Source organism: Aethalodelphis obliquidens, unplaced genomic scaffold (assembly GCF_003676395.1).
Source record: "Aethalodelphis obliquidens isolate GAN/ISIS:26980383/991018 unplaced genomic scaffold, ASM367639v1 scaffold7, whole genome shotgun sequence".
Classification (NCBI taxonomy): domain Eukaryota; kingdom Metazoa; phylum Chordata; class Mammalia; order Artiodactyla; family Delphinidae; genus Aethalodelphis; species Aethalodelphis obliquidens.
In genome coordinates, this window is record NW_020837951.1 from 31,669,484 (window position 1) to 31,683,266 (window position 13,783).

The following is a 13,783-nucleotide window of genomic DNA, read 5'->3' on the forward strand; positions in this document are numbered from 1 at the left end:
AAAAAAAAAAAAAAAAAAAAAAAAAAAAAAAAAGAACTATTTAGGTGTAAGTCTAACACAATATGTACAGGATCTATATGCTGAAAACTACAAAATGCTGATGAAAGAAATCAAAGATGACCAAAAGAAATGAAGAAACATACTGTGTGCATGGATTGGAAGACTCAGTACTGTTAAGATATCAATTCTCCCCAAACTGACCTATAGATTTAATGCAGTCTAAATCAAAATCTCAGCTAGATTTATTATAGATACAGAAAAGCTGATTCTAAAATTTATATGGCAAGGTAAAACTGGAATACCAAAAGCACTACTGAAAAAGAAACAAAGTTGGAAGACTCATACTACCCAATTTTAAGATACACTGTAAGCTAAAATAATCACGGCAGTGTAATATCAGTGAAAAAGTAGGTACATAGAGCTGTGGGACAGAAAAGAGAATCTAGAAATAGACACACAAATATAGTAATTGATTTGTTTTTAAAGGTGCAAAGACAATTCAGTGGAGAAGGATAATCTTTTCAATAAATGGTGCTGGACCACCAGAACACGTTCATACCAAAAAAGAAATTAAGTCAGAATTGATCACAGACCAAAATTGAAAGGTAAAACTCTTACAAGTAAATGTAGGAGAAACTCTTCATGACCTGGTGTTAGACAACGAGTTCTTAGATAGAACACCATCCATAAAAGAAAACAATTGATAAACTGGCCTTCATGGTGTTAAGAACTTTTGCTCCACAAAAGATACTGTTAGAATATAAAGAAGATATATGAATGACAAATAAGCACATGAAAAATTGCTCAACATCATTATTCATTATAGAAATGCAAATTAAAACCAGAATGAGATCCCATTATACATCTTTCAGAATGGCTAAATTAAAATGCTGATAATACTAGGTGTTCATGAGGATATGGAGCAAATGGAACTCTCATACATTGCTGGTGGGACTGCAAAATGATACAGCCACTCTGGAAGACAATTGGTCATTTTCTTAAAAAGTCACACATACACCACCCATGTAATCCAGTATTTTTCCTATAGAAATAAACTTACGTTCACACAAAAACCTGTGCACAGGGGCTTCCCTGGTGGCGCAGTGGTTGAGAGTCCGCCTGCCGATGCAGGGGACACGGGTTCGTGCCCCGGTCTGGGAAGATCCCACATGCCATGGAGCGGCTGGGCCCGTGAGCCATGGCCGCTGAGCCTGCCCGTCCGGAGCCTGTGCTCCACAACGGGAAAGGCCACAGCGGTGAGAGGCCCGCGTACCGCAAAAAAAAAAAAAAAAAACCTGTGCACAAATGTTTGTGGTAGCATTGTTCACAATCACCAAAATCTAGAAAGAACCCAAAGTCCTTCAGTGGGTGAATGGATAAACTAGTTGTGGTATATCCACTCAGTGGAATTCTATTCAATAAATAAAAGAACAAACATTTTTATGCGTGCAGCAAAATGGTTAAATCTCAAATGTAGTATGTTAAGTAAAAGAAGCCAGTCTCGTGATTATATGCTGTATGATTCCATGTCCGTGACATTCTGGAAAAGGCAAATTATGGGAACAGAGAACAGATCAGCAGGAGTTAAGGGGAAGAGGAAGATATGAGTTAAAAAAAAAAAAAGGGTGTTGGTTCTGTATCCTATTTGGAGGTGGTAACAAGATGCTATAAGCCTATGTTAAATCTCATACAACTTAAGCCCCCCAAATGAATTCTACTCTATGTAAATTTTTAAAAATAATAAAAATACTTCTCACCTTGTATGCATTTGTCAAAGCTCGTTTAAATGAAACACTTAACATGTTTTGTGCATTTCACTGTATAAATTTTGCATCACCTAAAAATAAATACTGTAAACAAAAAAGTAAGTGGAGGATGGGAGAGAAACACTTAGGTGTTCTGATTAGAAAAAGTATACCTTAAAGTGTGAAAATATAATTGAATTTATTACAGCAAGGGTCCATTTATTCTCCTTTTTTAACGGATAACCATGTTGTTTTCTTGACAATATATTATTTATTCACTGATTGTTACCTAATGATGGATAATTTCTAGCCACAAGCTAGATAAGAGTTCTTTTGTAATCTGTTTTCTACCACATCAATTCAGATTCATCCTATCTCTCGTCTTTGCTTTTTGCTCACAATTCTCTCATATGTTGACAAGGGGAAAAAACTCAAGCTGGGGAAAAATCTGTTTTGAGTGTACTCTATGAATTTGTTACACTTAAGATCTAATTATAAATTATTGCTCGACTAGCAGAAGCAATTCACACTGTATTGGTTGTGATCATCTTTGAACGTTGTAAAATAACAAATTAGGAGGGGCTTTATCTTAAACATTATAGATTCTTTGCAGTTCTTTGAATTGAATGGATATATTTTAGCACTTTCCTGTGGGTGACAGTAGATGATGTCAGATTAAATTTAAATTGATATCCTCTCAATGTTTATCTCTAGTGCATATGCAATTTCTTCTGTACCAGAGAACCTTTCAGAGGCATTCTGTCAATACAGCTACCTGACAGTCATTTGTATTTGTAAACTGTGCATTTGGCACCTGCTGGCCTCTGTTGCACTGGAGCTAGTGGGGAGCCAAAATGGGTGTACAATGAAGTTATTGGCTGTTACATCTCAGTGGGAGTTATTGAAGAGAAGAAACAGCACTTGCAGGACCTCAGGAGAGGATAAAAAGAAAAAGAAACTGGTAATATTAACACAAGCCAGGTATGCTACCAAAAACGTAGTGATTTAAAAAGTCAGTTCTATTGAAGGAATTAAAGTGTTTGTGGACCTGCATTTTAATTCTTGTAATGGCTATGAAAAACAAAGTGTTTCTATTTAAAAATATAATGAATTTTAATTGATCTCGGTAGAGGACAATTCACATGAGCAGAAATATAAATTAAAACAAAGGAAAAAATGCTTAATTTCTGAAGAGATGGAAATTAAAATGCTGGTGTCTTTTACTTATCAAATTAGTGAAACAAATTTTAATAATAAACAAAGACAGATGTGCTGACAAGACTTCAGAGAACAAACAGGTAGACAAGTAGCAGTAAATATCGATGTTTTGTGTCTATAATTTGCCCACACTTTGTTTAAAGTTCTTATTCTTTAACTTATTACTCCTACTTTATCAGATACAACTCGAGGAAACAATTATGAAGAAAAAACGGCTGATACATAAATCTGCTTAGCTTTATATTGGTCTGTTTTGCTACAGTGCATGTTTCTGTACTGCAGATTTGCTCATTACAATGATTGGGAATTATGGGAATGATGTCAAGTGTATAGTGAGTTGTGTTGGTTCATGTTATATTCCTCAGAATAGTATGAAGCCACCAAAGAAACCTTTTTCACCATAAAAGACAATGCCTTAGTGGTATATGAAGACATTTTAAAAAAAAAAAAGGCCACTTTCATGGCCTTGAGAAGTGCTTTGCTTTTCACAGTGTTAAGCTGTGAACACTGTGAAACTGCCTGTGTGGTTGAAGAAGTTGTGAAGAAATTTCCCCTTCTGTTTAAGAAAAACATGAAAAAGCTACACCCTGGTTTAGATTATTTTGATAAAATTGGTTGTGCTGGCAGTGAATGCCCTCAAGGACCTACATACATCTCAGAAGAGGACTGCTAAGCTCTAGGTTAAGGTTACATAGGGTCACCTGGCTGACACAGGGCTCAAATGCTGGAGGAGGCTGAAGGGTGCCAATATTTTTGCTCTAGGCTCTTAGTAGTACTCTGGTTACAAAGCTACATAGTTTTAAGTGGTTAGTCCCTAACACTATTTTTCCCTTGAGCCCCTATTATTTTTAGTGTAATTCTGCAGAACATAAAGTTTTGCAGTTATATATATTAAGGAAAATATATTAATGCCCAACAGTAAGGGAGTAAGTCTTAGGACAGCATCTTGATAGACTCTGATGCATCTGTTACAATAAGCATAGAAAAATGTCTATAAAACAAATGCAAGCATCAGAAGGCAAAATTGAGTATCTACATACCATGATTACAACTGTGTCAAAATGTTTTACATGTACCTGGCCTGTTTGTTAATAGTTATGGTAGGATGGTGGAATTGTAGGTAAGTTTTTTTAAAAATTGTTTTTAATGTTGTGAAGTTGGTAAAATAGATATAAGTCCATTTAAATAATTTAAGCTAAATTTTTATTTTACTTTGGTTTTAGAATTCCTGGAAAACTCAAGCAGTTCGTATTTGACTTACATTCTGGAAAACTACACAGAGAATTCCATCATGGTCCTGACCCAACTGATACAGCCCCAGGACAGGTAGGACTCTTGTTTGTTTTTCAGTGGGAACTCTTTTTCTTTTTCAATTAGTCTTGAGGAGACTCTGAAGCTCTTGCATAGGCTTGAGTTTCTGCCCCGAATGTCTTTGTAAAGTAATTCTGAACAAACTCTAGATAATATGCAAATTATGTTCCTTTAAAAAATTTTAAACCTTCAGAGAAGTTGCAAGAATATTACAATATAGTTTCTTGATCATAAAAATGAAGGTTGTCTGAGTAAGTCCTTTGTGGAAAATGGCTATGAGAGGGTTAAATACAGTTGGCTTCATACAGAAGTAGGAGGTAGGGATTAGAAGCAGGTAATTAGTGAAGAAATCAGTGGATTCCATTAATTGTTCAAGCCTTCCTCTGTGGCTGAGAGGTTGACCATACTATAAAGAAAATAATGATTTGATATCCTAAGAGCCCTCATAATGCTCAATGCTCAGTATTCATAATGCTCAAAACTTACAGTTTAATGCAGCTTTTCCATTTGAGATTTAGAGTGCTGGACAACTTTTTATCAGCACAACTTTATATTTGCTTGATATATAGATATATATTTTTTAACCTGAGAATTTCTGTTACAAGTAACTTTCTAAACTTCTGTATAAGTTCTGCTTAAATATTCCTAAATTTGCATTTTGATGCATTATTGATTTATATCACGTCTATTACCATTATACTGAGAGGGAAGATGATATATACCAAAACTCTTATTGCCTATGCCCAGAACTTCAATCCACTATTTTGTCCAAAGAACCACCACATGTAAAAGAAAAATAAAAACTAAGTGAATTTTTCTTTAAGAGTCAAATTAAGTTCAGCGTTAAGAGTTCGTTTTAGGAATCTGATGACATGCTTTTTCCTTGAAATCTGAGGTCAGATTTTCTTTGATAATTAAGCAGCTACAGATGCAGGAAAACTTTGTTGGCAGTATCCCAAAGTAGGCCTGCTTAGCATTTTATCAGATTAAGAAAAGATGTAGCTTGCTATTATTATATTATCCTGATTTGTTTCAGCGTCTCCATTAGACACTGAACTCGTTGTATTTATTCATCTTTGCATACTAATACATAGTTGGCACCAAATACATGTTCGTTTCATAGTAATATAGCTTCAGCTTAAACATCTCAGCAAAAAAATAATATATTGGGGAAGGGGAACATGACTAATAAGGGAAGTTTGTGGACACACTGCTTCCGATTATAATGGGAATGTGCTTTTTATATACACACACACACACACACATATATATATATCATGTACTATTATATGTACTATGTGCCTATGTAAACTACAGGAATACTAAAACAATGATAATCATGTTTGTTCTTGAGGAGCTCATGGTGTAGAGATAGGCTACACTGTCTTTTCTCTGAAATTATTGGAAGTCACTCATATTTCCACTGTATATTTTTATGTACTGTTGGTGTACAAGTAAAATACTACAGAAATTAATTTCTTGCAGTATTGAAGTGTTTTTCTTCCTTACGTCAACTGAGTTTTGATAATTGCTGGCATCCAGGTCTCTATCTTCAGAGTAGGTGCCTTTAATAATCTCAGCAGTCATTTGTAAGAGGGAAGGGTTCTGGCTAACTTAGGGTTATGCTGCCTCTACAGAATATTCTAGGAAAGCAACCAGGTGTCAGGTATTTTGTTTCTCCACCACACCTCAGAACTGTCATCAGGTTCATGGTTCATGGCTCTGTGGCAGCCCTGCCTTGGAGAAGCTGAGTTAAGGGCATCTGAAACGGGGAAAGCAAGATTTCGAACTTAACTCTTGTCTTTGGTACATAGTAGCTATATTTTATTGATTATTAAGCAAATAATTAAAGGGCAGTTACTATTCATCTAATACTCTTAAAATATTATAACTATAAAATATACTGATGTAAAAATGTTTTATTCTTTCCCTTGTAGGAAGTCCAGGATGTAGCAAGCAGTCCACCTGAGAGCTCCTTCCAGAAACTAGCACCCAGTGAATATAGGTATACTTTATTGAGGGATCGAGATGAGCTTTAAAAACTTGGAAAAACAATTTGCAAGCCTTTCAAACAGCAGCATCAACTTACATGGTGGAAATAGTAAACCTATATTTTCATAATTCTATGTGTATTTTTATTTTGAATAAACTGAAAGAAGTTTTGGGCTTTTAATTTTTTTTTCTCCCTGACTCAAAATGTATTGTCATTTAATACAGCCTCTTTTAAAAAATCTGCTAGGGTTAAAAAATAAATAAAAATCAGAGGCCTATCTTTACTTTAAATCTGAGGTCTATCTTTGCTTTACATCTGTCTTGTAAAATTTTTATAAATCAAGTGAAAGGTGACATTGCCAGAAATATACCATTAACTTGCACTACTAGGTTAGGGAGGACTTAGAGATGTTTCTTGTGTAGTATGTGCTTTTCTTTCTTTTCTTTATATATGATCACCTCTGTTGGTTATTTTAGTTATCACATTTCTCAAAGCTAAGGGGGTACGTATTCTGGATACTTGGGGGGGGAATAAATTAAAATTTTCACACTGTGTACTGTGTTTTACTGATTGGTTGGATGTTGCTTATGAAAATTCCATAGTGGGTTTTTTTTGGATTCTTAATGTGTAACTTAAACATACTATGAAGAGGAGGAGAGCCATAAGCCAGAACATTTGGCAGGAACTGTCCTTATGAATTAAGAAAAAGAAAATGAAAAGTGTTATTAAATTTCTATGTGTTTGTCTAACAAAGTGTCATATGGATGGCATTTAAAACTTTGAATTATAACCTAAATCTGGGAAAAGGAGATACTAGTGGAACAGATTACCAATATTGAACTAGATGACTTTTAAGGCTCCTCCTATCACGATACTTAAATTTCCAAAGAGAAAAACCAGCAGAGAAAATGTATTTCAGTAATTCTAACCTTCTTCTATCTTGTAGTCTTGTTCTAGTTGTATAGACCAAAAATGAAGACAATAAGGCACATAGGTTGTTTTGTTTTGCTTTTTCCATTGTAAAGTTGTTAGAGGACCCTACGCCCTATAGATTCCCTGATCTCCTAGGCCTGCGGTGTAGTCAAATGGGTCCCTGTGCCAGGCCTCAATACTGCCAGGGAACAAAACCAGAGGGAGAGGACCCTCAAGTGTCATATCAGGAAGCCCAATGCCAGAGGACAGGTTCAAAATTGGCTTTCCTCTGGGCCTGGGTTGGTGCTATAGGCCAAGAGTCATTTTATACTTGGAGTCTAAGTCAATCCCAGTTTGGGGAAAGATTATTTTTAAGCTTAAAAGGCTGACATGTGCCATTATATGTAGTATGTAATATATGTAACATCTTCCAATTCTTTTAAAATAAATATTTATAATAAATATTTAATGATTGTTATTTTTAAAAATCAGCCTAAAATTCTTAGTTATGCATGACTTACCCATCATTTCATTTAGAATAATAAATGTTAACAAGGTAGTAAGGGGCATGTTTAGTAGAAGATGCTAGAAAAGCAGGACAGAGCTTCCTAAAGGTTGGGCCTTAGTTCTGTTCTCTTCATTGCTTTTAATCATTAACTTTGAAATCAGAGCTACAGTCTTCAGGTCAGAAGATGGACCAAATGTGAGGTGGTCAGAATGAAAATTTACAAACATTAAACTAGCACACAAAACCAAAAGCACCTGCAGTTGACTGGAATAAATTTGTAATCCTGTAATTGGCTTTTAAAAAATAGTAAACAAAAGATAACACTTAAGAATTGTGTTGCACAGAATTGGTTTTAGAGTAGTTATTATGATAAAGGCCTCAAGGAGCACATGTTCAATGTGATCTGAGTGCCTGTTAAAAAAGTGAGTGGATCTGAAACTTTATTTAGCATTCATGCATATGGGGACTTAAGCTCTAGCCCTGCCACTATCATCACTGTCTTCTCTAGAGTGTGAAGCCACTGAGGACAAGGATACTGAATTGTATGCCTATGTCTCCAGTGCCTAGCATTTCTGGACACTTAGTAGTCATCATCATATGTTTATTGAATGAATGAGATATGCAGTGACCTTGGGTAATTTTGTATCCCTGAAAGGCTCAGCACTCATGAGGACTTGGTGCCCAATTTCATAAAAAGTTAACAAGCTCAAGTGCGAAACAGCAAAATGCACTAGATAAAATAAGTTCTGCCACAGGGCTAGTGCAGGGTCGGTGGGGAGAAGGCCTGTGGCTAGGGCAGTGAGAAAGAAAGTTGGAGCTGATTGTGCAGGGCCTTGTATGCCAAGCTAAGGAAGGGGTTTTTACTGTATCTTATAGCCAGTAGAGATCCAGCAACAAATTTAAGCAGGCAAGTATGTTCATATTTAAGTTTGAGAAAGAACACTGTAGCAGCAAGTCTAGGTTATGATTAAATTGAGTCCAGTAGAGGAGGGATAACGGCCAGAACTAAGACAGTGACAGCAGAGATGGAGAGGAACAAATACAAGAGATTCCATAGGGATTTGTCATCAGTTGGATGTAAAGAGAGAACTTCCAGGAATCTAGAACTCACAATTTAGACGTCTTCCCCTCTGAACCATGCACGAATCAGAGAATATTACAGGTGGAAGTCTTCTAATTTTATCCAATCTACTCCAGGCCTCAGGCTCCTTAGCCGTGAAGAGAAGGGATACTAGACTGGACTGAAGAACATAGTCGAGTTGCAAAACCAAAATTAGACTGCTTGTCAGCCCACTACCTTTTCCAGTTTTTCAAAAAGTGTTACAGTAGTGAGGGGGACCATAAAAGGATGAAAACTTACTTTAGATGAAATTCTGAACCTTTTTTAAGTTAAATGGACCTAGAGAGGAAGACAGACAATGGGCATCTAAAGCATCTCATGGAGAGCTCTTTGATGAAGTCAATTTGTCAAGATCACATATAAAAGAAGGAAAAACTGGCATGATAAAGCCCAAAAAGAGCAAAGTGAAATATAAAAATCCGTGTTTGAAATGTTAAAGCTCAGAATGAGCTTAAATTTTAAAAAAAATTCAGAAAATGCTGAAGTTGCCAAGAAAGAATTAAAAACCTGAATCGGCAAAAAGAATAGAAAAGGAGTATATTGGATTAACAATCTGGAAAAGCAGAATAATTCAATGTTTTGTTTTGTTTTTCTCTGACAAGGAGGTCTAGTCTGCATGGACAAAAAAAATGACATAAGCAAAACTGCAAAAATGAGAAGTAAAAATCTTGTCACCTTGAATAGTTTTAGGATTCTTAGGCCCAAAATTCAGTATCGCAGAGAGCTGCTGGCTGTTGCAAATGCTCTGTTAGCAACTGTTGGGAATTTCTGAGACACCATGGAGATTATAAAGTAACAGAAGACTAGAAATGGACAAATAGTATTCCAGTTTTCAAAATCGTTAAAGGGCTTTTGCTGTTTTCTAAATAAAATATGAACCAAACTGAAATGTTAGTAGTCTATATTTGGGGGAATGATTTAAATAACTGTAAAGAATAATCAGTTTTTAAGCCCAATATTTAAAGACCCTGAAGACAGTAAGTTGTTTTAGGACTTAAATTGTTTTATGCTGATTATAACTGTTTTATGTGTTCATTAAAACAGGTTGGATAGGACTGCTGCTTGGCAACTGTTTTTTAGCTGTGTTTGAATTTTTGTATATATTTCCAAGTAATAAAACTATGTTTATAAAATATTTCTATATTTGAGACTTTTTACTAATTCAATTTGTCATAAATATGAACATTCAGAATCCAGATGACCAGAGTCGCAAGATTTTCCAGTTTTAAAGTTATTTTTTAGATTATTTAATAGTACATGACTCAGAATGGGAAGCTATATGAATCCATGTGCAGATAACTCAAACCTAGCCTTTAGCTGAAGCGTCAAAGGTCCCTCTTGCACAGCACACTGGGGAAGGGCTGGCCTGCCCTTAGAGAATAGGTTTTGGAGTCACTGGAAGAGGAAAAGTGCAGCTTACAAATTGCTTCTCTAAAATGCTCCCTTTATTCCCTCTCCCCTACCTTGCCTAGTAAATTCCTTCTGTCCATCCTTCAATGCCCAGGATGAATTATCACCACTTGTGGTCCCACAGCCCTTTATTTATATGTTTTAGAATACCCAGTCTAATAGAAAATTGGAAGTATATGTATCCCTTTTCCTTATCACCATGTGAATGCTCTGGAAGCAGGAACTGCTCCATCTTTGTATTTCCAGCAACCTAGAGCACTGTGAGTAATTAATAAGTCTCTGATGGGGAAAAAAAAAAAGCCAAATTACATAATAAATGAACAAATGAATAAGGGACAAGAAAGCATCACCATAACTGGAATGGACTCGGTCATCTGTGAATGCCAATTATCTGATATCTAGTCACATTTAATCCTATACCCTAAATTGATTATGGGGTCTTAAGAGTTTTAGTCTAGAATAGATTAAAATCTTACACCAACCCAGAGATGCATAACTTTCAGAATGACACTGGAGTGCTCTTTTGGGCAGTGCAGAGTCCTGCAGAAGTGCTGGAAACTTTCCCATGAACACTACACATTTTCTGTGGGGCAGATTTGACCCCTAGCTTAGTCACTCAGCCTCGTGGAAGGACAGACTACAGTGAGTTGACAGAATACCACATGTGGTTTACAAAACACCATACATTTACCATTCGGCAAGCATTAATCTACTGTTGCCAGGCTAAGGATACAACAGTGAACAAGACTGCCCCTACTGTCAGAGAGCTCAAAGTTGAGCGAAGGAGCAAAATAGACGGGTAAAAAGATGATTATAATAGAATGTTGTAGGTGCCGTGCTGTGAGTTAACCACAGGCGCCTGGAGGTGTGTGTGCAGCTGGGGGGTCAAGGGAGCCTTCCCACAAGAAGTGGTTTTCTTGCATAGGAATAGAAAGAGCTATACTTTCCTAAATTTCTCCCCTCCAGGAGAATTACATTAATAGAGGCTATTTTTATTCTCTATTAGTATCTTACTTTAATAGCAAAGTATTGCTAGGCCTTGCTGTCCTGTTGTTTCTTTCCCAACTCGGCCACTCAGCTAAAAGATAACATACTTGCCCATCTGTGCTGTCTCTCATGTGTTTTACTTACTGGGATGAATGCCAGGGAGGAAGGAAGCTGTATGCCCACTCTCATGATGCCGTGTGTAAACTTGCCTAGGGAAGATCAGATCAGTCTTGGAAGCCTGATACTATGATTGTTTTCTTGCCCTAACCATTGCCCAAGCAGAGGAATAGAGCAGGGCATCCCTGGCTATGCACATAGGGAAAAAAACAAGGCCTCTCTTCTGATTTATCAGTTCTGCATAATTCTTTGCCTTCATAATAAGCATGGCTTTCTGATTTAAAATACTGTTGAATAGTCCACTTAAAAATTTTCTAGGATTAGAAGGTGAAGTCCCTGCTCTCTGGCTTCTGGAATGCAACTTTATCCCTTAAATAGACTTTTGCCCAAGCTCAGTGTTCTGGCACCTTCTGTTTCCTGGTTCCTCGAAGATTACTGGTAGTACTTCAGGATCACATCTACAAGTTCCCACGAACCTTAGGATGTTTTTTTTTTTTCTCTGAGCCTAGAAACTATAAATTATTTTAAAACATAGATGCTTTTTTTTTTTGGTAACCCCACACTTATTTCCACTTCCTGTGTAACTAGGGTGACCGTGTAATTTTTTTCATCCAAACCAGGACATCTGAGAGTGAAAGGGAGCATTAAGTAATAATTTGACCAGGACAAGAGATGTAAATCAAGACTGTCCCAGACAAGATGGGATGTATCATCACCCTGTTCCTAACCAGATCTTATACATTTTTATGTTTGGGTAGCATTCTTAATAGAGATAAAAAAGATTTACTTTCCACCAAGCATCTGTCACCATTATACCACCATCTTAATAACTAAGCCTATTAAAAAATTTAAGAATACTTGCTATTTTTTTTATCAAGTCTTCACTCATTTTAGGTGTCTCCCTAACACTATTCTTGTAGGTACATAATTTTTCATTAATGTGCCTTTTGTTTAAACTTTGGGGAAAAATAATAGTTAACAACAGTAACAGCAGCAACTAACATTTGTACAGTTACTATGAGCCAGGCTCCATTTAGGCACTTAACATGTATAACTTTTTAAATCTTCATGACTACCCTGTAAGATGGGTAGGGTACCAATGGGGAGGGGGATACAAGGAGGGGAACACTAAGGAAGCCCTGAGTTGTTGGCCCCCATCCTCACCCAGATAAGAGGCAGCAATCTGTTATGAAAAATAAAACCTAGAGAGGAAAGAAAGGGAAATAACACCTATGGACTAATTCTATGGAGAATTAGTAAGTGATGAGCACTTTATTCCTTTTCATTCCTATTAACACACTGAGAGGCTGTTTGGTGGAATAAGTACATGAATCTGAGTATTAGAAAACTTGGTTCAAATCCTGTCAAATGCCTACCTCTTAACTTGAACCTTGCCCTTGCCTAATTCCAATCTATTTGCCTGAGAAACCATTTAAATTCCTGCCACTATTCTGTTTCAATACTAGACCATCAGATTATAAAGCCTTCTTGGGTCCCTAATATTCTGAGCCCACTAATCTTATGGTAAGACAGAAAATAACACAATTTTCCCACATCATTTCTTCAGTGATTCATATCCTCTCTCTTCCAAGTCATGACTTTTAATTGGAAAAAGAGATTGAAATGTCTTTACCTCCAAATTCTGAAATTTTCAATTCATGACTTCCAAGTCTTAGAGATGTTATCCAGATTTCTTCTTTTGCTTCATTCATTCCTATGTTAATATACAAAAGTGAGGACTGAGCAAAGGTTTGATACGTCTTAGAAAGCTTTTTAACATTTCAGTACGTATCCCTGAAAACAGCAGAACACACATGCCATGACCTTATCACTCACCATCATGGAGTCACTGATAGGGGTGTAGTTTCTTTTCCCCTTCTCATCACTGTACTTTGTGTTATAAAATACTCTAAGAAGCAGATGATAGGTCCCTTCCCTGTAAGAAGCTTACATTCTAGTTATGGAGATCACACTAGCACAAATGAAAGAATTTTATACTTATGAAGTTGTAAAACATTGCAGAATTAGCCCCAAGTGAAAATGGAAGCCACTGAATTGCAGTTGTCAAGAAATATTCATAGAGAGATGGAAAACTGGACCATGAAGGTCTTGGACACTAAAAGGCAAAAGTAAATTTCATGACTATTTTCTCAGTGGGTTTTCAATAAATATTTATGGAATGAATAACAGGATAGGAAGAAAGCAGGCATTCAATGTCAAGCAGGGGATCTTACAGCAGAGGCAAGAAAGCACAAATCATTTCTTACATGTGGGAAAGAAAAGCAAATATGCCAAATATACCAAGAGTCCAGGCAAATGTGAGGTTTATTACTAACTTCCCTGGCAACGAAGGCAAAAGGAAGAACTCAGAGGCTTATAACAGACTTGACACAAAGCAATACATTAATCCCTTTAAACAAAGAATTATTATATACAAAAATATATACATATTAAATACATAT

General features: G+C 36.2%; 1 protein-coding gene across 2 annotated transcripts in view; it reads left to right on the forward strand.

The window, feature by feature from the left end:
* ERP44 (endoplasmic reticulum protein 44) overlaps nucleotides 1–9,936 on the forward strand; it is a 92,475-nt gene extending 82,539 nt beyond the window's left edge. For both annotated transcript variants that reach the window (XM_027105370.1, XM_027105371.1), the window contains 2 exons: nucleotides 4,187–4,289; nucleotides 6,212–9,936. In XM_027105370.1, coding sequence (XP_026961171.1) covers nucleotides 4,187–4,289; nucleotides 6,212–6,313 — 205 coding nt within the window. In that variant the 3' untranslated portion in view covers nucleotides 6,314–9,936. The remainder of the gene's footprint in view (nucleotides 1–4,186; nucleotides 4,290–6,211) is intronic.
* The last annotated feature ends 3,847 nt before the right edge of the window (nucleotides 9,937–13,783 follow it).